Below are 27981 nucleotides of genomic sequence, written 5' to 3'. Positions count from 1 at the left end.
CCTATCCTTTCTTGACACAACACCTTTTCTACACCAACTTGTGACCAGGTTATATAATGTCAGAGGTGACGAGTTCCAATTAAATATATTCATTAAAAACCTTCAGACTGTGCAGCACATTAAACCAAGATATTTATGAACCTTTTCTAAATCATTTCAGAGTAGCTTTTTGATGTTTACCTTTTTTAAGTAATCTGCAGTTTAAATGCAATCCACTCATTTCAGAAAGCTTTGAAGGATCAGAATAGATTCACTCAGTTGTTCTTGCTTTGATCAAAGCTTTTTTGAATCATGACAGTGGAACAAATGACAGTGCACGCTCTCTCGCTGTGCAGTCTCCATGTGTGCTGAATAGTGCCAAGATACTGACGATAAACATTATTGTGGCATATTGCATAGGTTTTTGAATAATGAATGTAGGCACAATGTTATAATGTAATAAATGTTGTTCTTTATGGCAACCCCATGAAATATTCACAGTAAGCAGGCAGTCACACACCCTGAAATACATTTGAATCCTGATACATATATATATATCATATCCCTGCTTCGCAGTGTTCTCGCTTGGTCTGTCACGATATCATATTTCGTGGCAAAATAAATTGTAACAATATTATCATGATATCTATTGTTTCTTTTTAAGAAATAAATGACACTATCAGTCTAATTCATCTTTAAATTGGTTTATTTCTCTTATTTACGATATGTGTAGAATAGACACAATATAGATACTTGTGTTTTTTAATATCACAGTTATTGTCAATACCAATATATTGTGACAGCCCTAGTACTCGCATAGAAATATGCCCTCAATGTGAAAGTTTGTAAGAACAACCTAAATTATAGAAAATAGCCAGCAGAAGACCTTTCCTCAATCCTGCTGGGATTTCTCATATATCTGATGTCTGAAACACTTGCCTCCAACTTTTTGTACTCCTATTAAATAAAGATGATATTGTTTTATATTCCATTGAAATACAAGAGGGACAGAATGGTCAGCATTAAACATAAAAGTGATCCAGATTTCATTTTTCCATTTGATATATATTTTATTGGCACACTGGAGTATAGCAGTTATACATTTTTAAACATGTAGCTTTGTTTCCATTCAGCTTTTGTCACAGACAGTATTGGTGGAACATCAAAAGCACGCTTGGTGGTAGAAAACATGGTCAAAGCAGATTTAAACCACCTTACAATATTTTAAATAAATAAAGTTTGTTTGTATACAACAGTGAACAGGCATGGGGCCCGTTTCAATAAGGAGGTTCAACCAACCCTAGGTTAAACCTTGAACTCGGAGTTGGTTTACTTAGAAATGAGAAACTTTGAGTTTTTGGTTTCAGAACAGCTGATTTGAGTTAGTTCAATTTACTCTGGGTAGGCTTACCCTGGGTTAAGCGCGTGCACCACGACTATAAAAAGCCATCATCAATGGAGCTCCGATATTACGAGTCACCATGGCAACGGCACCAAACAAAGCAACATGGCGGCAGAAAGCACTTGAGAGTGAGGCACACTTTCCGCTCTGCAGATACAGTGGATTTACTGATGTCCTGAAAATGACTTAAGTTTAAATTAATAAATTGATAAATGTACCAGTAAACATACAAATGAATCATTAAATGAATGAAACAACAGAAATAATAAAAAAATCGTATGTTCTCACTCGCCATGAGTGCTCTAGTTACGAGAATAATACGTCATGGTGTATAGGACACCTGTAGGGCGTCAGACTCTCGTGCAAAATTAGACTGATTGCCGGTTCGAACCTTGCTCTGAGCAGATTTTAGTTGGAATGGCTGCACATCGAAATGACTTGTTTATTTATTACCTTTATCGCTTCATGCATGTCTGCATTTATTAATTTCTTTATTCATGCACTTTATTATACACTTTATTAAATCATTTCTCATCATCCATAGAAAATCATGCTCTGATGTAATACACGTACGGTGGCTGATGTTATTGATGTAAGGATGGATGAGATATATTTTGATATATCTAATTCACTGTAAAGAAAAACGGTACAGTTTTAATAAAAATGCACAGGGAAATGACAAAATTCCACTCGGGTCCTAAATTGATCTCCTGAAATCAAAGTACATCCCAATGAATTAATGCAGCCTCTTCATGAATCCTCTATAAAAGCACATATGACATATAAGTCACTGAGATGGTCTCTGTGTGATCAAAATGTGTGCCATGAATGACTGTATTAATGAATGAATGAATGAGTTACACCACTTGCGCTTTAAAAGGGGGAGGAAATCGAAATAAACTCTGGGTTTACCAAAGAAAACCTGCTCCCGACCAGGTTAGGTTCACAAGTTGCTATGGTTACTGACTCTGAGTATAAGTTACCTCTCCTTTAGAAACGGGCTTGAGTTACCCCGCTTTCTCGGGTTTGACATACCTCACATTCTTTCAGGGTTAATTTACTCAGAGTTTTCACTAAACCTCCTTTCTGAAACGGGCCCCTGGTTACATTGCTTTGTTTGTTGAAAAGGTGCTCAAGCCAACTTTGTCTTTAAATTGACCTTCATCCCAACCAAACAACACCATTCTTGGTGTACATCGTGCATCGTGCACACTTAATGTTTGAAATCTTAAAATTCCAATTATATGAAAATACTTGTTTTACATTATGGCACATAGCAGTGTTTACAATATATATTTTTCTGTTTGGGTCGTATTTGTTATTTATGAATCTACAAAGAATTTGCAGATATGCATTTCATAACATGATTGACTTTTACATAAAGCAGTTCACAGTAACATTGGACATTTTATTGAACCCAACCGAACAGAATAATATTGTCAACAAAAACTTCTCCACTTTTCTTTTAAACATATCTTTATATTGATTTCCTTATAAAACTAATAACAGTTACAGTATGATAGATAACATTCTATATCTTTCACAATAGTTACCAAACCTTGCAATTGATTGCTTATGACATAGTGTTCCAAAGCTTTTATTTACCTATTGGTCATTATGCTTTTAAAGGTCCACCGAAATAGACAACGGCTTTATCAATTATCCATGTAACTAGCCCACAGAGTAAACGCTGATAGGACAACAAACAATGGAAATTACATCTAGTGTTATTATTACATACAGACAAAATAAACTACTGCTATATATCATATGATGACATAATGAAATATATATAATGCAAAGAAAGGTTCCCTTGGTAGCTGGAGGATGCTACCAACTTTACACAATGACACAAAAATTATTACAGGGAATTTTAAGCAGGTGAAACCGTAACACCGCTCCAAAGATCCTGTAATAATATCTGCTTCATTACATCTACGCCACTCTTTAGCATTACCCAGTAATCCTGCTTGATTTTTTTACAGTTTTACAAGAAAGGTTTGTGGATAAACAAGGTCAGATGTGCTACATATAGCCCCTGGCTTGATTGACCCCATATTATCTGCCAATTTCCAGATATTTGTCATTCAAAAAACGAGTCATTTGCTTTTTACAAAAGGTAAAAATCTAAACAGAAGAATAAATTAAGTAGAGAAAAAAGATCGTACGTCAAAAATCCACAGTATGTTCGACCACTTCAGGCATGTGTGTTTTGTAACGGCAGTAAAGAGAGAGGAAATGTGTACAGAAAAGTGCAACAATGATCAAAATGTGCCAAGTTTAAACTTACAGTATTATTTATAGTTCCAACCTACCCTTTCCATTGTCTAATCTAAATACACGATGAGTTTATATTTATACGTTTGCTCTAACAATTTGCCTTTCAAATGAGAAAGCACCACAACTACCAAAATTCAGTGTTGAGATAAGCTACATATATCTTAGGTGGAGGTAGAATGACATAATGCATATGTATGTAACATAATTATATCTGCATTATTAAAATGTAAAAATAAACAGATCATTATTTAGTCTGATGCTGACCCAATGTGGCGTAACAGAACTCAGAATGTATATTTACATATTACACAAAACGTATTCGTATATTTGCAAAAGATTCTAAAAAGTGAAGCACTTTGTGTGTGTACTGTATGTTTTTGTCTGTGTGTGTGTTTATTGGTCGGGGTAAGATGAACCGTGTGGCAGTGCGAATTTGCTCCATTTTGGCACAGTGTGTCCATAAGAGTTTCATGTCCAGTCTGTATACATGTATGCTGAGGGTTTTTGCTCGAATGAAGGTGCTGTTGGCTCAGGTGGGGACGAAGCAGCAGCTATGGAACAGCAGGTCTGTTTCAGAGCCAACCAGCCCGATGCTCCTGCCTTCCAGCCTGCAAGTCTCTCTCTCTTTCTGCCTGTCAAATTCTCTCTCTCTCCTCTGTTCACTTTCACACCACTGTGCTCACTGATGGGTCTGAAAGGTTGAGCTGGCCGGTTATATCCGTGGGATATGGCTGGAAATGAGGAGGAAACAAAAAGGCAAATCATATTTTCCTTTAGTATTACCGCACAGTGAGAACATTGTACGTTTGCATATGCTACTCCAGTGGCTATATTTCACCAATATTTAGTCCACATTGTTATGACGGAGGGAATCTTTCCACCCACAACAGGCGTGTTTATCCGTCACCTGGAATAATTTGGCTACGGTTCAACAAGGCCTGCTAAGACTTTGACAAATAGAGTGAACGAGGTCACGGATTCATTACTGCACGATTAGTTCACGAGGCCTTATCTGTATACCATCATTGCTCTCGCTTACAACCTAAAATTGAATACGCTTCCTTAAATGAGAACGATACATCACGATGCGAAAATATCTCCTGTAATAACAAAAATGAGAGAGCTCTGTCTACCTGGCCCATGGCTAATCATTTACCTGACCTAGATGTGTTGTCACCATAGTAACTGTCCCAATGAAATACGAAGGCTGGAGCTGATTTGCAGCACATGAGTGCGGTATGTTCCAGTCCAATATTGGGTTCAGGTTTAATATCTCTCAATCTGTCAGTGATTTCTAATGACTTTTTTTCTGCAGTATTGTTATATTAAAAAGCTTGATAGTCTCTGCAAAATCTTTTCTGGAGAAATGGCTGGTGCTTGAATTAAGTCAGGGTATATTGTTTTGGGCGGTGGTTTTTGAGTGATCCGTGGGCCACAGATATATTTTGATAGGGCGATTTTATATTGCTTATAAAAGGAGTAATTGCTTCCCATATCTTTAAAAGTTGCATGTCAGATTAAACTATGGATTTTGTATTGCATTTTGCACCAATATACTGTTTGCTGCATAATCATGTCACTTGGTAATGTGGTCAATGCTGTTAAATTGCAATTACATTTTACAGATTCAAATGTTTTTGCTATTCAGACTGTGTTTTGTTGCGTCTGTGCGGTTAACAATAAAATGAATAAGGAATAATAATAAATAAATAATATATATATAAATCTGATAAACTGTTTTTTTTAAACTGTGTTTGGTTGCCAATTGATGTTAAATGTAAAGTCCGGGTCCTGAATCAAAACCAATCTGCAACCACTGGTTTAGGGTTCATAGTGGGTGGCCAGACTCTCTCTCATAACAAGGTTGTTTATGGTGTTCCAAGTTATAACCACAGCGCCCCCTGTCTACAAACAGCTCTATTCTACAACAACCGGAAGGGTCATGCTGGTAGAGGAAGAGAGAGGCAGTGTGGCATGTGGTGTGGACACCGACATTCAAAACGCCATTGAAATCCATTTATAAAAAAACACTGATAGAAAAGAAAAGGATGATTAGGACTGAGATGGGTAAACATCAGTTCAAAAAGACCATTTCTGTCACTGCTCAGCTAGCAGAATATATCTTTAAATGTCACACCTGCCAGGGGTGTCTGCTCTTTATCTGCTCTACCTTTATCTTTAGAAAATAGACCTTATAATATAAACCAGAATATACACACCGTGTTCTTTTGTAATTAAATATTTAGGCAGTTCACCTCGGTAATAATGTTTAAACAAATTTTAAATTGCATCTACAAAAATGTTTTTGATATTTTGTTAGAAATCAGACAGTACTAGATAGGATGTTGTTGACAAAACAAGCTATCAGTCAGTATCATTTTTTAGGTCGAGGGTATACGCAACAATCATTGCCATACCCGGAAATGTCTAGCGAGCAATTGAATACGAATTTCATCTAAAACACTTAACGCAATGAAATATAGTGTTAAATAGTAACAGCTTTGTTTGTATTGAATCCTCAGAGCCAGCAACATTTTAGTGAGAGATCTACTTCTTATTAAACCTGTGGGACTAAGGAAAGACAATCCGTGTGAATACGCTAATTTTGATCAGTTGCACAATTACGCTCTGAGAGTTCAATATGTTGTAAATGTAGCCCCGAAACCCATCCGAGGACCATTTCCTGGAATTCAAATGCAAATGGTTTTTCACTTCAAAGCACTGCAAAGAAAACATTGGATGGTTAAAAATAAACGTAGGGATCTTGGTAGAGCAGGCCTGCCGGGGAACAGTCCAGGTTATTTTAGCATTGTTATCGGAGTCGCCGTGCATTGTGGGAAGCGTACGAGGTGACATTGACACTGACCACATAAAATGGGACAGTAAAAGGAGGATGAGGTAATAAAATAATTGTTACACGACCGAGATGTGAGAGGACACACATGGTTACACATAAAGAAAGGAGAAAATAAAATGTGGAAATCAAGCGTAACGGAAAATCACATCCAGGTTAGGCGCAGGAGAAAGACCAGCACAGACGCTTAGAAGGAGAAGCTACCTTGCCCCCTCCTGCAAGGTCAAACCCACAACCCCGAAATCAAACGCCTGACACGTAACCTTCCTCTGTTCCCTCTCCACGCTTTCCCTGTTCCTAGCAGGCTCATTGGGCTTTCCCAACAGATGTCTGGATGGAGTATAGATGGCTGACTGACAGACATGTGGTGGCCATGACTGTAACTTCATGTGTGAGGGTGAAGATAGTCTGAGATGAGATGACAGAAGAGAGTGAAAGAAACAGGGCAGGCCGAGGAAAAAAGAAAGAGAGAGAGAGAGGGAAGAGCGAGGAGATAGAATTACAGGCAGGGCGTCATTTCTTAATCTCCTTACCGTGTCTTTGGACGACCTACGTCTCTTGATGTTGGAGGCCAGGTTGGTACTGATGGACCTAAAAGAGGCTTTCGTTTTGGGGTCGGGCTCTGCTCTACCACTTTTCCTATCCTAAAATAAATATACAGTATATGTAGAACAATTATTTGTGTTCTCTGGAGGAGTGTGTTTGGTTTAAGTCTCCAACCATCCCCACCCACCACTAGTTCTATCTCTACTGTAAAGCACTGCCTTGCCGAGTAGTTTTCTACAGTCATCAAAGTGTATCTTCTAATATTAGCATGCCGTCTCCTGTCCACTCCATCTCCATCCTGGCTTTGAGTCAGAATCTGCGCTCTACAAAGAAAGAGGATACTGGCATAGACCAGGTGAGAATATGCACAGAACGGCTTACTTGACTCTTACAATCCTTACATTCTAGAGAGGGGGAGGACCGCTGTGGATCGTGCGATCGAGCTCCGCTCATCCACAGCTCTGCGACTCCGTAATGGAAAGCAAAAGCATTAGCAAAGGAAAAGAAGCAAAATGAAAGCAATCGGATGGGAAAACCAGGCTCTGTTTTTGAAAGGGGAAAAGATGTTCTGTTGTTTGGAGAAAATGAACAACTCATCAATAAATCGTTGTGTAAAACTTAACACAGTCCCTTGGCATTATACCCCAGCGAGGGTATAATGGGTTCATGAAGGAAGGAGGGGTATGCTGGCTTGTAAGAAGAGACGAGAGCGTCGGGAGGGGTGGGGGGGGTTTGTGAATTCAACCAGAAGACATGCAATACATGGAATCAAAAAGGAAATGCGAAATGAATGACATGACAGTTGACCTTGGCTGGCACCGTCATTCCCTCATTGGTTACTGGCCTCTGTGTGCCTGCTTTGTCCATGTGATCTTTAATCCCCTATGACTCGGTCTGATAAACAAAGTGACATGCACTACACTGTGTATAGTTAGACTGCAAAGAGCCATATCAATTTAAAGGGACGTTCACCCAAACATGAAAATTCTGTCATTTACTCTTGCTACTGTCATTCAAACATGACCTGTATATGACTGTTTCTTCTGTGAACACAAAAGAAGATATTTTGCAAAATGTGGAAGTCAATGGGGGCCAATGTTGTTTGGTTACCAACATTCTTCAAAATATCTTCTTTTGTGTTCTGCACAATTAAGTCATACAGGTTTGGAACGACATAAGGGGGAGTAAATGAAGGAATTTTGGGGTGAACCATCCCTTTAAATTAAAATCCAATTAAAAGCCTACCCAACCTGTTCTAGTCAATTACATAGCCAACCAAAATGCTTCTATAAAATCAAGTGCATTGCAGAAATTACGTTGAATTCTTTCCATTTGCAAATGATCAGTCATCTTTTGACTCCTTTCAAAAGGAACGAGACACAAGATATGGTCATAAACAGTATGTTGTTTTCACATAATGCATTCCAGTTTCTCTAGGTCATCAGAACATCTGGGGTGCACAGAAAGGGTGATCGTACAAGCTCCTGGCCATCGAGGCTTTCATCCATTGCATTTCAAAGACCTGTGATGGGGTAGTGCCTTTGGAGTGGGCAGCTAGCTTGCATCACACGGGCTTCTGATCTGCCCTGGATCTCACTCTGTTTGAAATGCAAATGCACCCGGGGCAGATCTGACTGTTCATGCACTGTGTTGTGAGATTGGCAGTCTTGGCATACGTTGCATGTGCACCTGTAATTAGCTTGCTTTTGTTTTTGAGACATGATTTAATTACTGATGCATTTACTTGCTATTATTGTTGGTTTAACATCTATGTGTATCTAAATCTAGAATATGGACAAGGGGCTCATTGGCAATTGCATTGCATAAACACTGTTTTTCTTTTATTTGATAAACAGTGGGAGGAATATCCATTAAAAACACCCTGGCCATGGTCAAATGTATATATTTTTTATTCACTTTCAAAAACACCGGACCTCTGACTCGGTGTGGGCAGCATGTGTGGGTTTAGTAACCACACAACGCTGTCTTAAGTAGGTGGTGAAGCCTCAAGGTGAAAACACTTAACTCTTTAAAACGCTACTCTCTGATGCGTGGAAATCAATCAGATATCCACCGGCTTTGAAACTGCATAGACTTGATGCATTAGACTGTTAGATTTAGTCTGTTTTGCCTTGTGGTGAAATACGCGTCTGCTTGATAATGGGTTTAAAATATCAAGGTTACTGGATGCATCTACAACAAGCGTTTAACAGCTAAAAACTTGAGCCGTAAATATGTCTTTTATAGGCTAGCCAGGTCAATCTCAAGAGGGTCATCCCATCATACTTTTCTCCAACACTGCAGTATTGTGTTGGCCTGTGACCCGGCGTATATGGCTACAGTTGGAGGCTAGCAGTGAACAGGCAGTGATCTGTGCAGGGTGTAAAGGCTCTCTGATCCTTGGTGGAGCCCCGCAGAGACATTCAGCCGGCCTGCTCAGCATGCACCTTCCTGAATCCACAACAGCATCATAGTCTTCTCAGCGTGTGTGTGTGAAGCTGCCAATAAATGTGATGCTGCTGGAGCTGCTTTGTGTTGCTGTGCATTTCAATGGATCTGCACTGTTGTGTTTATAATGGAATTATTTTGGACATGTACATGGAATTGCATACAGTATATCATTCCAAATATTGTCCACATTTTTTTATTTAATCTCAAGGCATTTTCTTTGTACTACTCTGGGGTTTGTTTCGATTTTAATTTATTAAATAGTATTTTGCTAACACTTGCTGTAATGTAAATCCTTATAACCAGTATACAACATTTATTAAAAGAGTTTAAAATACAGTGCCAAATGCTTTTTTCTACTGGACTGGCATATTTTTCTGGTCTTTTTGCTTTGGGGGATGTGTTAATATGCGCACCATTGACTGATGACAGACATGGGGTTAGAAGAAATCTATTAGACGTCTTAAGGGCTCAGCATACTACATTCGAAATCGAAAAACGTCCGTCTGTGACCTGATTCCGAACAAAATCTGGTCCAAACGACAATTTGTTTCACTAGTTCGCAGCAGCAAACCAAACAGAACTCTCCAGGAAAGTTCGTGTTGGCCGGTAAACACCCTTGAGCCACCATTGGTCCATGGCCATTACGTAATAGGTGGGTGTGTTGTTTGTGTGGCCACGTGCGCAGAGGCTATTTGGATACGTCATGTAAACCCCGCCTCCAGAAACAAAGGGGTGTTGGATTGTTCGAAAACACTATACCGTCTCTCAACGTTTTCGAGCTTCGTTTTACCCCAAAACGCAGAACGAAAGCGTAATTCGCCTGGACTATGCTGAGCCCTTTAGTTTGTGGCTAAGACCATTGGATAGCAGCAGAGACTGGCCTTTTATTGACTCCTATAGATTTCTGCAATTGTTTGGGGGTGGGAGGCGGCTGTACCTGTAGGTTCTTCCTCCAGACATTAACCGCTGCAAAGGCCAGCTGCATCTGCTTCCTACGAGCGTCCTTGTGTCGCTTATAGGCGATTTCGATGAAGATGAGGAAGATCCCGGCAACGATGCCACCAGCCACCAACATAAACACGCCTGAGTTGTGAGAAATACATTTGATCATTTCCAAATAGTCTTCGGTGTGATAAAAATCAATATTTACTAGAATTGCAGATGTTGACAAACAGCATTTAGTTAATGTTGGTCTTAATTCATTGGTTGATTTTTATTTTTCTTAGCATCAACCAAAATGAATAAATTCTAAAAAAGTGTTTTTTCTTAGTGCATGATTTATTATTTATTTATTTGGTTGTTTGTTTGTTAAGGGACATTTACTAAAACAGTCCCTAAGCGACAAGTGCAGAACTGCTTTGTATTAAACAAAGCCATATGTATTAAACTTATCATGAAACGTTACTGTAGCGAGGAAGGCGGGACGAGAGCCGTGGGGCAGGAAGGCGGGGCCGGTGGTGTGAGTGATAATGAGTATCAGCTGTACGCGCACCGGTCCCGCATGTCTCACCGGGGAGCTCGGGAGCATAAGAGGACGAGCGACGGGACTGCCGACGAGAGAGGACATGTTAAGTTTTATTTATGTTTGTGTGGCCGGCAGTCGACCGTGAGGTGGCTGCCGGCCTTTTTCTTCCGTGTTATTGTTTGTTTATTTTTGATTAAAGTTTATTGTTTAAATGTTCGCCGGTTCCCGCCTCCTTCCTTCCCTACATTGAACTTTGTTACAGTTACCTTTAAATTATTATTTATTAATGATATTTTTGGACCGTACCTGCCATATTCTCAAAAGTGAGCGTGGCCGGTGCATTGCTTCTGGAGTCACACTCTTGATAGCGGACCCAAGTTTTATCCAAGTCCTCCATAAAGCCATTCTCATGGGAACTGTTAATCCAGAGAGCAGACTCATCAAAGCGTTATTTGACAGTTGACAGGTGGCAGCACGTATAAAAGAACATAAAGATCAAAACAAATGCAACATGTAGTGATGTACTATAGAATCACCTGAGAATGGCCAGCGAGACATTTTGCTTCCATGGGCTGTCTTTACGCATGCCAATACCGAATCCAGAGCGGAAGAACAGCTCACCTGTGGTGACCAGGTCGCATTTTTGCGAGGCCTCAAACTCCAACACGGCTGAATCCCATATAAACGCGTGGAGTTTGCTACAGGGAGAAATTTTTTTTATTTTGTACACAAAATGAATTTTGATGAAGTCAAACTCGTGGCTAAAAAATGCAGAATGCCAAAGGACAGGATGAATTAAAAATTGGGGTGTAAAAGTTTTATTTTTATGTTTTATTGCAAATTATTAGCGAAACAACTTGAAAATTTGGATTTATTTTCTATTTGGATCTAATTTTGCCTAATGCTCTCAAACCGATACGCTATGCACACGTTTGTGAATGATGTTCCTAAGAGCATTTTTGTGTGTTTTTAATGGAAGGAACTAAATCTGAATTAAATCTAAATGTAGTCTTTTGACCTTTTTGACCTTTTTTTGACTCAAAAGTGACCCTTTATGCAAATATTAGCTTCTGGTTAGTGACAGAATATTTCTGAGTATTTTTGTTTCATTTCTCTCAAATGAAATTTTTTTTCAGGTCTAAACGTGACTTGGATTTTTGATGTGGTCTCAGATTTGTGTACCACACTTTATTTAATACAATATCTGGGATCCTTTAAACATTTTTTCTATGTAAAGATACATTGAACTCATTCCTATATTATTGCATGCGATGTTAGAAGTCAGTAAGGGAAATGTATTAAACACTACTGGCAGTCAGCTATCTCTCCCTGTCTTCTCTTGTAGGACGCAATGGCTTGTGAAGGTTCTTCTATAAAATACAACTCCCCACCCTGCTTTGTATTCAGCATCGATACTGTACTAAATCAAGCTAAACAAAAGTTGAACTTCCCTCTGCTCTTCTCGCAGGTGCTGAGGGGAAACATGCTACCTATCATTCTGACTGCTGTAAACTCCGCTGCCCACTTCCTGGTAAGACCTACATCAATATCTAGACCTTTTTAAGTGGTGTTTGAATGCACTGGAACACAATCAATTGTGAGCTAGGGAAACTAGAAAAACAATTCGTTAGCGGGGGTGAGAAAAATAAGCTTAATTCAAAAGGACATTTTAGGTAGTAATCCCCTTGGCAAGTAGTATTTCAGAACACTTAATAGCTTAGGTTATTTTTCTTCTCTAGTAAGTGTGTTGTATTGTGGGGATGTTAAGATACTCTAATACATAATTGCAGCTGTGCCTTTTTAATTTTAAACAGCATTTCAGTATTTCCATCCAATAACAAAAGTAATGTTTTTGACGGTGGTAAACTGATGGTCGACTGACTTGTCTCGCACGGCCTGGATGGCTTCCGCGGCGCTCTCGTAGTTGTGCTTTTCCATGTGGCGGTACATTGTGCTCAGCTCAACCTGGCGCCGGAAGTAAATGTCCACAGAGCTCTGCTTCACTGTGGCGTAGATGAATTTGTCTGATGGGTTTCGCAGCTGGAATAGAATGTTAAAGTGGGTTGGTCTGCACAAGCAAGACGATTTAAGTGACGCTTTTTTTCAAAATATCCTAAATAATTAAAGTAAAGCGGTGTTTGTGTCTGCAAATCAAAGTTGTGGAATCTTTGTCTCTAGCAGTTCCATAAAATATTTCTGAGAAGAAGACGGAACAGAGGCGAACCAAGGTAAGCATGACCTAAAAATCTCCTTTGATGTTATATTGCATGTAGCACACATTCAATTTCAAGCATAACAAAATCATAAGTTCATAAATGAATGTGTCCTTAGTGTAAATGACATTAAACGATAAACACAATATACTTATCACAGTACCAATTTGTGTACCTTTGTGTGTTATTATTTTCATTTTAAAAACGCACCATTCCTGTCTCTTTCATAAGTTTATATTTAGATGAACTTTGCCTCTGCTAATTGCCTTTTTTGACCATTTCAACACATACGGCAAAACTGACATGGTGAAAAAATGTGAATAAAAATAACCTTGGATGACCCATAATAACGTGTTCTCGACGTGCTTACTGTAATTGCACACCGTGATTTCATTTGAAATTGAGTTTGAAATGTGAAATTCATGTGCAGAGTAATTAACAATCCTGTTTTATAACACGCAGCGCTGCTTCATATTTAACTCTCACCCTAGGGTCGTTGATGCCGGTAATGCGCTCCTCAGGCCGATCCAGCACTAGGAAGGCTGCCAAATTGGCAGTATAAGATGCAACTATAATCATAGCGAAACCAGCCCACACCATACCTAAAATCCTCGCCGAAAAGCTCCGCGGGGCACCTGCAAACATAAGCAAGCAGGTAAGAGCGATAAAGAATTGATGCCTTCTGCAAAATTAATAAAACACGGAGTCAGCAATATTGCCATCCGGCAGAAGCGATAGACTCAAATAATAATCTGTTTGCTCTACCTTCTCCAATGCCGGAGTTCAGTAGCACGCCCCAGGAGAACCACATCGCAGAAGATAAGGTGAGGGCATCTTCTTCCTCCTCTTCACTATTTACTTTAAACCTTCCAAATGGGCTGCGGAGCGAAACCATATCAGCCAGAGACACATGCTTCAGCCAGAAAATCACAAACCTTCTGCAAACTTTATTAATATCAAGCATCTATATTATTCATTTATTTACATTAATGCATTTGCCAAATGCTTTTGTCCAAAGTGACTTACAGTGCAATCTGTTAATACATTTTATCTTGATATTTAAACTCATGACCTTGGGTTGAGCTATAGAGAAACTGTGTATCATTTGGAATGTCATGTTTTATCAGAAGGACTTTAGGGAGGCTTGGATGAAATCTATAATTAACAAATGTCTTCTTTTACCTGAAACGGTCTAATAGGTAGAGCATCACCGCCACAACATGGACCGATAGACCCACCAGTAACCACAGAGTGCTCTGAAAGGGCTGCATGAACGAGTCCAGTGTACTGCGTGGAATTTCCTGCAAAACAACACGGCTTTATACACGGTCCAAAAAAACACCACCCACACGGCCACATGTATCACCGTATGGAGCATCAAACACAGTCTACTGTACATCTACGCCGGTCAGAGTTGTATTAATAGACCTCTGTGTACTCCAGTGAGTCATGATTTTCACAGCTTTTTGGAGTACAGACATCAACCCACTTCAGGGAATTTAATTAAGTGAACAAAACTGTAACACTATTTCTGACACAGAAAAGCATGCACTCTAAGGATTTGCACGGAAAATTAATTATATTTCTTGAACTTGAAATTAAAAATTCAAATAACGTTGACCCCAACTCGTCACTGTTATCTACTCCTCGGTCTAAGTCATTTGCAGTTTGTACAGTACGTTCAAGTCGGTTTTCTGTCGCTCATCTGAATTGTACCTTTTTGACAAGGATTGTAAGCCCCTGGTACTTGAACGGTTTCGAGAACTCGATGTACTGGGCTCGTTCATTGTTAATTGTAAGTGGAGCCACGATCATGTCTGCCAAACCACTCAGGAGTTCTCCCATCATGCCATTCCACTCCTTCTTGTTGCTGTTATTTACCTAGTATTAATACAATTAGGAACAACATTGAAGAACATTAGTAAAGTCAAGTCACATTTATTTGTATAGATCTGTTCACATTACACATTCTCTCCAATCATGTTCACTGAAAACCTTGCTATAGTGTTGTAAATGTCTGAGGTATTCACACATGCTGCTCAGAAAAAGTATACTGTATGCATCTACACAGCAGTAAAATATAAATAAAATTTAAATTATGAATATACACTGTAGAAAAGGCTGGATTATTTTCAACCCATGAGGGGTCAAAAAGGGACGAACCCAATCGGGTTGTAAATATCCCATTGTTGGGTCAAATATAACACTTTCTGTGTTAATTTAAAGGCATACTCCACCCAAAAATTAAAACATTTACTAAAACCCCAACCCTCCATTGTTTCAAACCTGGATAAATTTCTTTGTTCTGCTGAACACAATGAAAGATATTTGGAAAAATGTTAGCAAATGACATTTCTGGAACATCAAACATTTTAATGGTAGTCAAAGGTGCCCCAGAACTGTTTGCTTTTTTCTGTTTGTGTTCAACAGAAATAAATTATACATTATTTTGTTCCAGATATGTCAGTTGCTAACATTCTTCCAAATTTTAACATTTTATGCAGTGTTGTGTCTTTATGTACTGAATTTTGAGCAGGCACGGATCAGCCTCAATACGGCTGTGTAAAGATGCTTTCAAAGTCCCCGCTGAGCAGTTTCAAAGAAAGTCTTAATTGAAAGGCTTAATGTTTGTGTTTTAAGCTATTTTCGTGCCTAAATGCTATTTGTTTTATGTGTAAAGCAAATAACAGACTCTCAGTTGCATCTGTTAGAAAAGGCTTAAAAATTCCAGACGTGCTTTTACTCTCCTAGTCACACGACCTTGGCGAAGACATGCATAGCTTCAAGCGAGGTGTTCCATGGGGAAAAAATCAATAAAGTAATCATGTTACTCACCCGCTCCTGAGTGCCAAATTTTCCATCAGCCACTAGATGCACCTCATAGGTGAAGTTCATTGTCATGGCAAGTTTGATCAAGAGGTCAATGCAGAACCCATAGCAGCACTGAGGTACTATTGGGCGACCTGTGGAGTCACAGAAACCAGTCAGATTAGTCTGCACTGTTTAGGTTATCTAAAGAATATACATGGTAAATTATGGTATATGGTAAATTAAATTAATATTGTTTATTTATTAATTTTTTAAATATTATTTAATATGACTACATCAGCATTTGTATGGGTTAGATTGGGTAAGACATTAAGCGATGGTTCACCCAAAAAATAAAATTCTGTCATCATGGTCATTTCAAACCTGCATGGCTACACAATAGAAGCTATTTTGAAGAATGTTAGTAAGCGAACCACGGCGCTACCCATTCCCTTTTAATGTACGGACACAAAACCAATGCAAGTGAAAAGGGACTAACGTTGTTTGGTTACCAACATTCTTCAAAATATCTTATTTTGGGTTCTGCAGAAGAAAGAAAGTCTGAAATGACAAGAGGGTGAGTAAATGATGACAGAATTTCCATTTTTGGGGGTGAACTATCCATTTAAGGTAGACGTTTTGTACAGTATTTTTACTGACTAGGCAAAAAAGCTTTGGTATAAAAAAGAATGTTATAATAATATCTCCAACCATGAAAGCTACCTGGAATGGTCTCATTAGGGCCAGTGCAGATCACTTTTTTGATCAGGACTCCATTTACTGTGTATTCTTCCTTACAAGTTCCATCACGTAGAGTCGGTTTCACATAGACAAAGGGCTCTTGATGAATGGTGACAATCTACCCCAGGAACAAGTGAATTGAATGTCATTACAAGGACTTAATTAGAACAAACTGAAAGTTAAATGATGCATCAAAATCAGTACCTTTAATCTGGTTGACATCTGATAGCCTTTCGGCTTTTCAGTTTCTCCTCCCGGCCAGATAATCTTCCTTTGCGTGTTCATTACAACCTGTAATCCATAGGATATAAATAAAACGTTTTCCTGCGAATCACCTACAGTACGCTCACTATGGATTTTTAGATATGCAAATTCATCAATAAAAACTTATTGTTATAAAAATGCATTTTGTTAGTGTTTTAATGGTTAAAATAACAAAGCAAATGTTTTCCCCGGGCAGAAAGAAAGACGGCTCATTAAAAAGACTGAGCTGATATCATACTTGCGAGCCATTGTAGACGCCCACTTGCACCAGTCTGGTTTTCTGGTAGTTCAGAATGCTGTAGTGGGCGAACCTCCTGTCTCCGTCATCATTGAACTCCACGCGGCCTGTCAGGCCATCTGGATACTTGGATGACATCAGAACTCTGGTACACAAGAGGGGTTTTTTTAAAAACCGGAAAAAATCCTCATTTAAACTCAAAGGGAGATGTTGACGATGGCTGGAGTTAATGGCACGTTACTGAGGCACGTTACTGAGATGGGAGATGCATGTAAAGAAATGTCGACTTTCTAGGGGAAGACTTAGGGGTATATTTGGGGGAGTGGAGGATGGTGGGTCTTGCAGATGATGTGCAGGCACAAACATACAGTAGGATAAAAGATTCAACACCTGTGTGGGTCTTTAAAAGGATGCAAACCAGAAGTCCAATGTAATAAACAACCTAACAGGCTTGACTATTATTCAATCTCACGCCTTTTATAAATCGAAGGCATTTAAAAAAAAAAGCTAGACTAAAGCATATTTTTCTATTTGAATATTTGTGGCGCTTCCACTCTTGTCGGTGCCAATGATAATGTATGATAATGCGTGACAGCGAATGGATGGTTGGTGGTGCGGCGAATTTCAGCCGGCGCTCGTGATCTCCGGCCTCACCGTTTAAAGAGTGGGCCAGTCTTCCAGATGTTTGTATTGCCAACACAACCTCGTGGAGGCTCTGTGATATTCTCCTTCTCAAAGAGCTCCTGGATGGACTGGGCCACCACAGCCACGGCGTCGTAGATGTGCGCAGACTCGTTCTTGCCATTGATAAGCTGAAGGCCGAGCAAGCCTGCCCAGTTGACAACATTACATAGTGTTGGACAAGGCCTCACAACAGTCTGACTTCAAGAGACACATACTCAAATCCAAGAATTACCAAAGAAAGAAATACACGTGCATTGCATATGAACGTCGTCTCAGAACAGACAGGAGGAAGATGAAAGTCATGAGGGGTTGGGACGGGGTCAGCACTGAGCAGAATGATGTGAACTCGTACACGGATGTGTATAAGGAAGCCGGGAACAAGGAAATGCGATTCTCGCTTACCATCGTATCCGCACCTCATTGCGGAGGTTGCAAAGCACCATTTACAAATAAACTCATGACAGCCAAACCTTAAAAATGTATGCACACTCATACCAATATGGATTACCACAACTCTCTATTGCATCATTTCTTGTCTACTGAAAGAAAGGACAAACACTCAAAAATGAAACAAATTAAACATTAGACAGAAAGCACAGTACAATGAGTAAAGAATCACTGTGTTTGAAACCTTTAAACGGAGCTGTTTAAACGTTCAAACACGCAAGTACAGCACAGACACTGATTCGTCGGTGGTGATTGCAAATTGTAATCGTATAAAAAGCTTAAGGCAAACATGTTCAGTTTGTTAAACAGCCTGGGAGAAAGAGAGATATTGAAAATGGAGAGGATCAAAGTACATACCATCTGGGGCTTCACTCAATGCTTTACCAGACATCTCCCTTTCTCCAACCAACCACACGTAACCAGAGCCTGTCATGTTGAGCTGGCGCGCCGCTTTGTAAATGGCCGCCGCCTCGTCTTCACTGCGATTGGATAAAGAATGCTTGTAACTACTTCTAGCAGTCTAAACGCCTCCAATTGTAATGTTGACATTTTGAGGGAGGCTCTGACTGATGCTTGTCAGCAAAATGGATGTCTTAGAAAATGTCTTAAAATGACTGTATTGCTGCTTCACACAAAAATTAAAATTCTGTCATCGTTCAAACACTCCTGAATCTTTCCAAACCTATATGAGTTGAGCTGAATGTCTCTCTCGAAAGGGTAATCATGCCAAACATCATTGGTCTTGAAATGAAAGCTAAGTAAATGATGCCATTCTTTTTGGTTAAACTATCCCCATATTCTAATGGAACCACTCTGAATTTCTTATTGTCGAAAACATACACATTTATATCTATTGAGAAATATTTTTGCTTGAGTTACTACAACCTAATGACTGATCGTATGCCTCATTTAATCAAATCGGTGATTAGTATTCAGCTAGTTTAAAGGAGCCTAAGATTAACTCACCTCGAGGACAGGATGATAACTCGAGCCTCCAGCTCCTTGGCTTCCTGGAGCAGAGCCGTCAGATTTGTGTCTTGACTGAACAGGAGCACTTTCTCTGCCTGGGATTAGGACACATCATTAGTCAAGTAGTTGACTCATCCCCACCATGAACCATGCTCTTTCAGCACTGGTGTTCCTTTTGTTTCTCTCTTTTTCTTTTTTGGGGGGGTGGGGGGTGGGGAGAGGGTTGAAAAAAATGAAGTTTATGAGATAATCTGCTTAAAAAAAAAAAACGTAAGTAAGCTTTGAGCAGCAAAAAATCTGCATTTTCACATGCAAACTCAAGGGAATCAAGATTCCAAGGAGGAACGTGCATGTAAGAAGAAGAGGGAGAAGAAGATTGATGCAACCGGAAAGCAAAAAACAGGTGGAGGAAACGGAAGGTGGTGGTGATGGCTTCTTTCCCAACCAAAACAGAAAAAACAAACAACCAAAAGGGGAAGAAATGCTGCAGAAAGGTGGGAGAAACATCTGGATTGTGCCTGTCCCACACGACCAGATCTCCACGCACTGTGTCAAATGAATAGACTTGCAATCTTGCTGGCTTCAATACATGCATTCCTTTACACAAAAATAAAAAAGTGAGAGGTGGGGGAGCGAGTTTTCGGTATACGCTTTAACAGAAAATATAACCCATTCCCGATTGAAATCATAAAAAGAATCCAAACATAAATAGACGTGCTGGCAGGATAAGGATCTCTGGAATCGTTTGTTGCTTGTTTGACTGGTTTCTAGTGGCTACTTTCAGATAACTTTTGGGCGGCGTGCATTGACCATGCAAATATACCTTGGGTCCTCGCTTGTTGTCAAAGGACAGTTGGTCGAGGTTTTCATAGTTCCTGTTTTTATTCTGATGAATAATGTGCACAGAGAAAATATGCAGACACAGAATATTATAAACAGTTATAAATGGTGCGCAGTAAAGCATTCCAACAATCTCCACTTTTCTGCTTCAAATTGGGAAACTCTAAGCCTGGGGCTTGCAAAAACACAACAAACCTCGCCAATACGTAATGGTTTGAATGTTTGAAGTGATTTTTGGATGGCTGCTTTAAGTTCGCTAATAAAAAGTTCAACAACTAATAATAAATGCTAATGTCTTCAACTTATTATAATGGATATGAAAAAGAAGCTCATTGTTGTTTATTAATAGTGCAGTAAATCCAAGGGCAACCTAATCCAGTTCACGCCTCTCATCCATCAGTTTAAACGTCTGTGTCAATCTTCCGTGAAAGAACATCGGCTACAGCCCATGAAGCACAGTTTGTTTCTGCATTTCTACATGCCCATTCAGACACATTTAAAGCGCTCTCTCAAAACAATGCACATTCCTCAGAGCTATAGAACATGTGGACTGCTTGTCTTTCAGCTTAGTTGCTGCTTTAAGAAAAACACAAAAATCCACAATACTGTATGAGCGCTTTAAACAACCAATCTGCTAGATTGGATTGATGCACATAGATTGAGATTTTATTTTATGTAGAACGTACTGTACATTCTGCCTGCTTAACCAGCAGCTGAACATATTCCCTGAAAATCTTTTGTGATTAGGCGGTAATTCATTTCAAGCCTAGTTATATTGTAAAAAAGCCAAGCAGATTTCGACTTCCAACGCAAAAAAGGAAAAAACAGAAACTATTCAAAGCTTGTTTCCCTCAAACCTCATCTACAGTCTAACAGTGAGTCACCAAAGACAAACATTTGTCAATAAAGAATTAAAAAGCCTGTTTGTTTCCTAAACTTACAGCAGACACAGAATTGTTTTGATGTTTTTCCCATTTATCATAACACTAATGTCCTCCTTAATATGCAGTAACACAACACCTGCATAGCCAAAGTTTTGCGGTAATTCTAGACGGAGAAAGAGTTTTATGAGCCCTTCCGCTGATAAGTTTCCAGGACAGTATGAGAATGTGCATATAAACCAGCTACAGCCTCGGGGCTGCCATTACTGCAAATGACATTGCAACGACATTGCAGTTGTCCCACATAAACAGTTCCACACAAATGGATTCAGACCCCTAGCAAATATCTCATTTTACTGAACTACCAATCATCCAGATTTTGTAATTTAGGCTCCATCTGAGAGGAGATGCTCACGTTAAATCCTCATACTCTAATATTAAGGATTGTAAAATATAACAGCTACAAACAGATGAACAAAGTTTTCCTACCACCAGAAAGAACACTCAATATATCAGCTACACTCTGTTGCCAGAAAGAAATGTATACCGTATTCCAACAAAAACCACCAAAACTCAAACCAGCCATATCCCCTGCTGATTTTTTGCACAGCCCCAGGTTAAGTCCCTCATTTTGCTCCTGTTGTGAATAGACAAGTAGGAGAATCTGACTATGGTAAAAAGCAATGTGAGATGAGTAGAAAAGTACAAAGTTTTGCAGATAAACCACTTCAGACGCTGCAGATGCCTTTGGCATAAATAATGTTAGCCAATGAAAAGAAATGTGTTTACACAACAGAAAAAAGAAAACATTTAACATATATAGAGGACCTCTGAGGATTTGATTACAGAAACAAACACTGACTTACACGCACGCTCGATTACACGCTGGGGCACGAGAGTCAGCAACCTACGCTATCTCACCTTCGTCTCCCTCTCCTCCAGCAGGGTTTCCAGTCTTTTCTGTGCGGCTCTTCCCTCGTGGTCGTCGCTCACAATCAGAATGATGTGATTCCACTGGAACTCGCGCATCATGTCGAACCACACCTGGGCTTGGTGAGAGTAGGGAGGTACCGTGCGCAGGAAAGAGAGGTGGATACTCTGAAAGTACGAGTGGAGGAAAAGTGTCTTTCGAGAGGCTAGAGGCTTCATTAGAATTTAATCACTTTAACTGTAATTAATTTAGAAAAGGATCCCAACATCACTGTGTGCCGAGATGCCATAAGGCAAAGATTGTAAGTGAACGTTCCACATGTGAGTCTATCTATCATACGCTGTGCTTTCTGACAGTTTTTAATTAAGTCTGTAAAAGGCCCAGATTAGAACAAAAACCAGATTAAAAACATGTCTAAATGAAGAAAACCTAATTTATTGAATTTTAACTATACAAGTATTTTAGGATAGAATAGAATCTTTAAAAAACTCAAGATCTTTGCTACACTATCAGTGTTGGGAGTAATGCGTTACAAAAGTAATGCATTACAGTAACGTATTACTTTTGCTGTAACGCAGTAGTGTAAGGCATTGCTAATCAATTTTCAGTAATATTTTTCTTGGTACATGTTCAGTAACGCTTGCGTTACAACAAACTTTTCGCCCGCTAAACATTAACAAATCAAAAATCCCGCAAGTAAGTTCTATTTCCTGTTCGTGAATAGACGCGTGTGGTGTCATTCATCTCCCTCTGGCTGGTGGAACTTCGTATTTTGTATTGTAACGCGGCATGATTTCAGCCTCTGAGCTCGAGGTCCGAGGCTATTGGCCCCGCCCGGTTCGCTGTAAGCCCTAGCGCCAGTGTTTCCAGGGTTGCGGTTTTCCCGCACAATTGGGCTATTTTGAAAATGCAGTTGCGGGATAAATTATGGAGCCGCGGGTTTTTGGGATATTTTCATAATGTACTGCGGCCACCAAAATGTTTATTTATATTCTAAGGATAAATGTTAATTGATGAACTGGCAACTCCAGGACCGGCCCGTTCTCAAAAGTGTGGGGAACGAGCGTCTGACAGGCAGGCTACAGTGCAGGGAGGGTCGCGGGAGCTCAGCTCAACCAAAGAGGAAAATATAGCGGTGGTATTAGACAATGCATCCGAATGATGTTTTTACCAATGTTTCGTACTAAGGTGCATGTCACGTTGCACAATGAAAGAATTCACGCGTGAGTGTACAACAGTTGATTCTTCCGGCTGCCAAATATCACGTTTGAGCAGCGCTATACGCAGTCTAGAACAGTGTTGGGTAAGTTACTCTCAAAAAGTAATTAATTACTAGTTACTAATTACATATTCAATAGTGTAATTAGATTACTGTACAAATTACTCTCTAAAAAGTATTTAGTTACTTATTACTAATTACTTTATATATCCTATATCAACCTTGATTAGTTAAGTGATTCAAGGATAGGCATGAAATGACTAATTCATTCAAATAAATAATATTAAACTACATAAAGTACTCTTATTAACTGACCAAAGTATTACAAATGTGAGAATTATACATTAAAGCACAGATTTTAAAGTTAGACTTTGAATTTTGACGTCAATTCCACTATTGCTCACATATATATTACACAAAGTATTTAATTTAATTACATCAGAAGTAACTGTAATTAAATTACAGAAAAAATAAGAGTAATCCCTTACTTTACTTTTTCAAGGGAAAAGTAATTAAATTACAGTAACTAATTACTTAGTAACTAGTTACACCCAACACTGGTCTAGAACAACTAAAACATTGACGTGCTTGTACACATTATACATATGCAATACATTTAACCATGCTTATTTCTTAAGCAAGTTTTTGCATGTCTTACGAAGAGAAAACACGTTTCTCGTCCATTTCCGTGTGTGGCCTCGAGCACACACGGGAACTTTTTTAAAGGGACACTCCACCCAAAAATGAAAATTCTGTTATGGATTACTCACCCTCTAGTTGTTCCAAACCTGTATAAATTTCTTTGTTCGATTGACCACAAAGATATTTGGTAGAATGTTAGCAACTGAAAATTCTTTGGCATCATTGACTACCATAGCAGAAGAAAATATAACTGTAGTCAAAGATGACCCAGAATTGTTTGCTTTCCTAAATCCCCCAAAACATCTTTTGAGTTCAACAGAACAAAAAATATATACAATATCTAGGAAACCATTCATATAAGTAACTATAGCAATAGAAATGTCTTTTGGCAGTTGTTAACTTTGATTTGACACCGGAAAATAATTGGGCTAGTTTTCATTCCTTTTGGGCGGGTTTTGAGGGGTCTTTGGGCTGTTTTCAGGAAGCTAGTTATCAAGATCCCTGTGACCAGCAGCAATGACAAGGTAAGCTAACGTTTACATGATGACTAGCTAGAACTCTATATAATCTAGTTCAGTGATGGGATGGGATGGGACTATTTTGTATTTAAATACCTTTGAAAAAAATTAATGTATTTTGTATTTAAATGTGTTTAATCTTAGTATTTTAGTTTTTTCAAACTAAAATACTTTTTGCCAATCAACCTCCGTATTAGACTTCAGGGATGGGCAGTGTTTCAAATACATCCATTTGAAATACAAAATACTATTATTTTGTGATTGTATTTTGTATTTAAATGCATTTAATCTTAGTATTTTTTGGTATTTATTTTTGTATATCCTAGTTAATTCAAGAAATCAGCAGTCTAGAGTTTGATTTGCAAAAAGTATTTTGTATTTTGAAAATACAAAAATACAAAGACATTTTGTCATTTTAGAATGTTAAGTTCTAGTTATTTTGGTGAAGTAACTCAAAAGTAGTCATGTAATGTATTACAATTCTGAGACAGTAATATTACAAGGTAAGGGATTACTTTTAAATAACACTAACAAGTAATCTGTAATTTATTACAGTTTGGAAGTAACTTGCACAACACTGTACACTATACATCCTCTAGAACTGTTTTTATAGTTATTGAATGGTAAAGCACAATTTTAACGTGATAAATGAGAAGAACAGATATCATCTGTGTTGAGGTATGCAAAACACAGTCAAAAGTAACATGCTGAGCTGCGGTCCCACAGTGCCCACCCACACTCACCTTATCTGAATAGATGGACATGCGTGTTGTGAGGCCCACCACTGGTATACGGTAAAAACCTGCTGTGTAGGACACTGGTGTGGGGGTCAGATGGTCATTGGACTGGGGCGGGTGGCTCACCAAGATCGCATAAACCTGAGGACATTCAGAATCTTAATTAGAAGAAAAATCACTTGTCACAGCTAGATCTCGAACTCTGTTGTTTTTGTTTATATAGAGAATATTTTGTAATGTCTAAATATAAGATATTAAAGATATTTCATTTTGCAAGACATCCTTCAACCTCGCAAACCAACACCAGCAATTTGCTCGATGGTTTGTATGCACATGTTGTATGTTCTTCCGTGCGACTGTATGTTGGGCGGGTGTGACACAACGTGAATGGGAATCCGTGTAACAGCACTGAGGTCTATAATCTCTGCCTCCATCGCTGTTTTATATGCTGCTACAGGTTTTTTCGCCAGAACAAAGCAGCTGTTATTGGGGCGCCATGTTGGCCTCGTCTCACGTTTTCCACACAGCAAAATCGCCAGTGTTAAAAAGGGTCAAATTAACTCTCACAGTTTTTATATAATCCACACTTTGAGAGTGTGGATTATATATACACCGTGGGTGCTAATTTGACCTTTTTTAACACTGGCGATTTTACTGTGCATTAAACGATGTGGTCCAGGTGCCTCGTACAGAGGTCAGTAATATTGCCATGAACGTTGTCTCCTACCTCTGCTGTGATTTGTATTTAGCTGACGTCACATGAATTATAGATAACTACATGTACAGTTTCGAATGTTCAGTTAATATAACCTATAAACACAGCGTTAAATACCGCCAATCCACCATGGCAATTCAAAACTGCGTATGCTTACTCATCGTTTAGGTTAAAATGGACCCCCCGGATCCTGTTGAATGTTTTCATCTTTACGAACTAAAGTACTCTAATGTTCAACGTTTTGCCTTAGCAAACATTTAAAGTGACGTAATTAAATACACATCTGTTTGAAAATGACATGTATATGTCAGAAACAATAGCTGCTAACAACAAACATTCAAAAGATTAATTAATAACATTAATTAATTCATAAAAATTTAACCGTCGTTTCAGGCTTCGGTAGGGTAGGCTATGTAATTTTATAGCAGATAGTTAACGGTTTTGTTTTTCAATGATAATAATACATTAAAATTAAAATAATAGTAACACTCTAAAAATGCTGGGTTGGGTAAAATATGAAACCGTTTTTAAATGAACCTAGAAATTTTTACGATTGGATCTGATTTGACTGAACCATGGGTTCAGTCAAAAACACCCCAGCATTTTTAATTTTCTAGTGTATGCTTAACTGATTTTGACTTTTACGTAAAAGTGCGTCTTTTTCAGGACCATCATAATTTGAATAGATTGCATAGTTGTGAATACCTGGTTGGAGATGAGGTCTTCACAAACGGACAGTGCCATCTGGATCGCATTTGGTTTATGAGTGACTGAAATAGCGTTCATCTTGAACTTATCTTTGCCGTATATACTGTTGGCTTGAGTGACAGCGTCTTTGAACACTTGTTCATATCTCTTCTGGCTCAGGACAGCCCCGATATTCACAGTCTTCGGTTCGCATCCACCTCTCGCACAGGAGCACGAGATGAGAAAGGCGAGCAGAACCAGACGCATTTTGCCCCGGATCGCAGAGGAGTCAATCCGAGCGCCCCGTTAAGGATGCGTGTCGATGTCTGTGGATTAGTCGGATGTCGTCCTCTCCAGTAGCACTGGAATGTAATCACGTCAATCTACTCTGCTGAGGAATGCTCTTAATTCATCGAGACTGATCATTAAACGCCTTCATTTGCTGGAAACCCATGTCAACACGCCTTTGTAGAAATGATGCTCGCTCCTGTTGATAGTCTGACAGATTTTCTCTCTCTCTTTCCCATGCAGGTGAGCGTGCGAAAATCAAGTTTTGTATTATTGCTTAAGTCGTCTGTGTTGAAAAAGCCACTTCAGTTGTTGCCGTGATTAAATCACAGTCGCGGTTTCTCACGTACGCAGCGGGTCCGGGTGACCTGATGCTCTGTGAGCGCCGCTGTCCTTGGTTCTGAAAGCTGTGCTCGCGCACGGATGCGCGTTCACTCGCAGATTACGCCTGATCTCTTTGAGCTGTCACGGTTGAATAGACTTCAAAACATTTGCGCTAACGCGAGGAAAATCTCAGCTCGATACATTAATTTGATTGAACCGAATGGACGGATTATTACATACTGTAACTTTGATGTGTGGAAGTCACATGAGATAAATTAAAGCATTACATGTAGCCTATGTATTAGTCATGTGCAAAGTGGCAGAGTATTTCTATAAAAAGGTTGTTTCTTCATGTTTTTGTTTGTATATCCATTTGATTGTCAATTAATTCATGTCCAATTCATGTTTATTGTTTTTTTTTCCGAAAAAGAAACCGTTAATGACAAATGAATAATATTCCTATACGTGTTTTTACAGCTGTCGATGGACTTTCATTTAAAACGAAGAAAAAAGCCTTTTCCATATAGAAATAATCAATGGAAGCTTGTTTCCATCTATCACCCGTAGATAGCTCCGGAACAGGCGGCGTTCAAGTGCAATGGAGAAATTCAACGAGACCACCGTTACCAAGGAAACAAGCATCTCCGACTCGAGAGATGCAACTCTTTTTTTCCAGACAAGAACTTGCAATTATTAAAAATGCATTTATTTCCTTCAAGATAAGCCTTATTTAAATGCTAAACGTCACTTATACGTCTGATAAATGAATGTGAATAATGAATCATGTATTCTATACGTTTTGACATTGCATTTAGATTACATCACTACTTGAGGCTGGAAGAAATTCACTCATGGACA

General features: G+C 39.0%; 1 protein-coding gene across 4 annotated transcripts; it reads right to left on the bottom strand.

Annotated features, from left to right (window-relative positions):
- Nucleotides 1–1001: 1001 nt before the first annotated feature.
- On the bottom strand, nt 1002–27423 carry grin1b (glutamate receptor, ionotropic, N-methyl D-aspartate 1b). Of its 4 annotated transcripts, XM_057327254.1 has the most exons (21): nt 26530–27423; nt 25116–25250; nt 21984–22160; nt 20165–20227; nt 19339–19436; nt 18730–18851; nt 17896–18070; nt 17242–17386; nt 16944–17030; nt 16722–16857; nt 16026–16153; nt 14907–15071; nt 14373–14491; nt 13956–14068; nt 13677–13825; nt 12860–13017; nt 11514–11675; nt 11284–11393; nt 10450–10595; nt 7049–7159; nt 1002–4392 (listed from the first exon to the last, which is right to left on the bottom strand). In XM_057327254.1, exons 1-21 carry the CDS (start codon nt 26776–26778, stop codon nt 4327–4329), a joined length of 2814 nt encoding a protein of 937 aa, XP_057183237.1. In that variant the 5' UTR covers nt 26779–27423; the 3' UTR covers nt 1002–4326. The 4 variants fall into 4 exon arrangements, with proteins under 4 accessions (XP_057183237.1, XP_057183245.1, XP_057183252.1 ...); XM_057327262.1 differs by lacking the exon at nt 20165–20227 and having other exon boundaries at nt 26530–27420; XM_057327269.1 differs by lacking the exon at nt 7049–7159 and having other exon boundaries at nt 1005–4392; nt 26530–27407.
- Nucleotides 27424–27981: the final 558 nt, after the last annotated feature.

The sequence above is a fragment of the Triplophysa rosa genome, linkage group LG2, assembly GCF_024868665.1.
Source record: "Triplophysa rosa linkage group LG2, Trosa_1v2, whole genome shotgun sequence".
NCBI classification, from domain to species: domain Eukaryota; kingdom Metazoa; phylum Chordata; class Actinopteri; order Cypriniformes; family Nemacheilidae; genus Triplophysa; species Triplophysa rosa.
The sequence above is the reverse complement of the archived record's forward strand: the minus strand, read 5'-3'. Positions and strand labels throughout refer to the sequence as shown.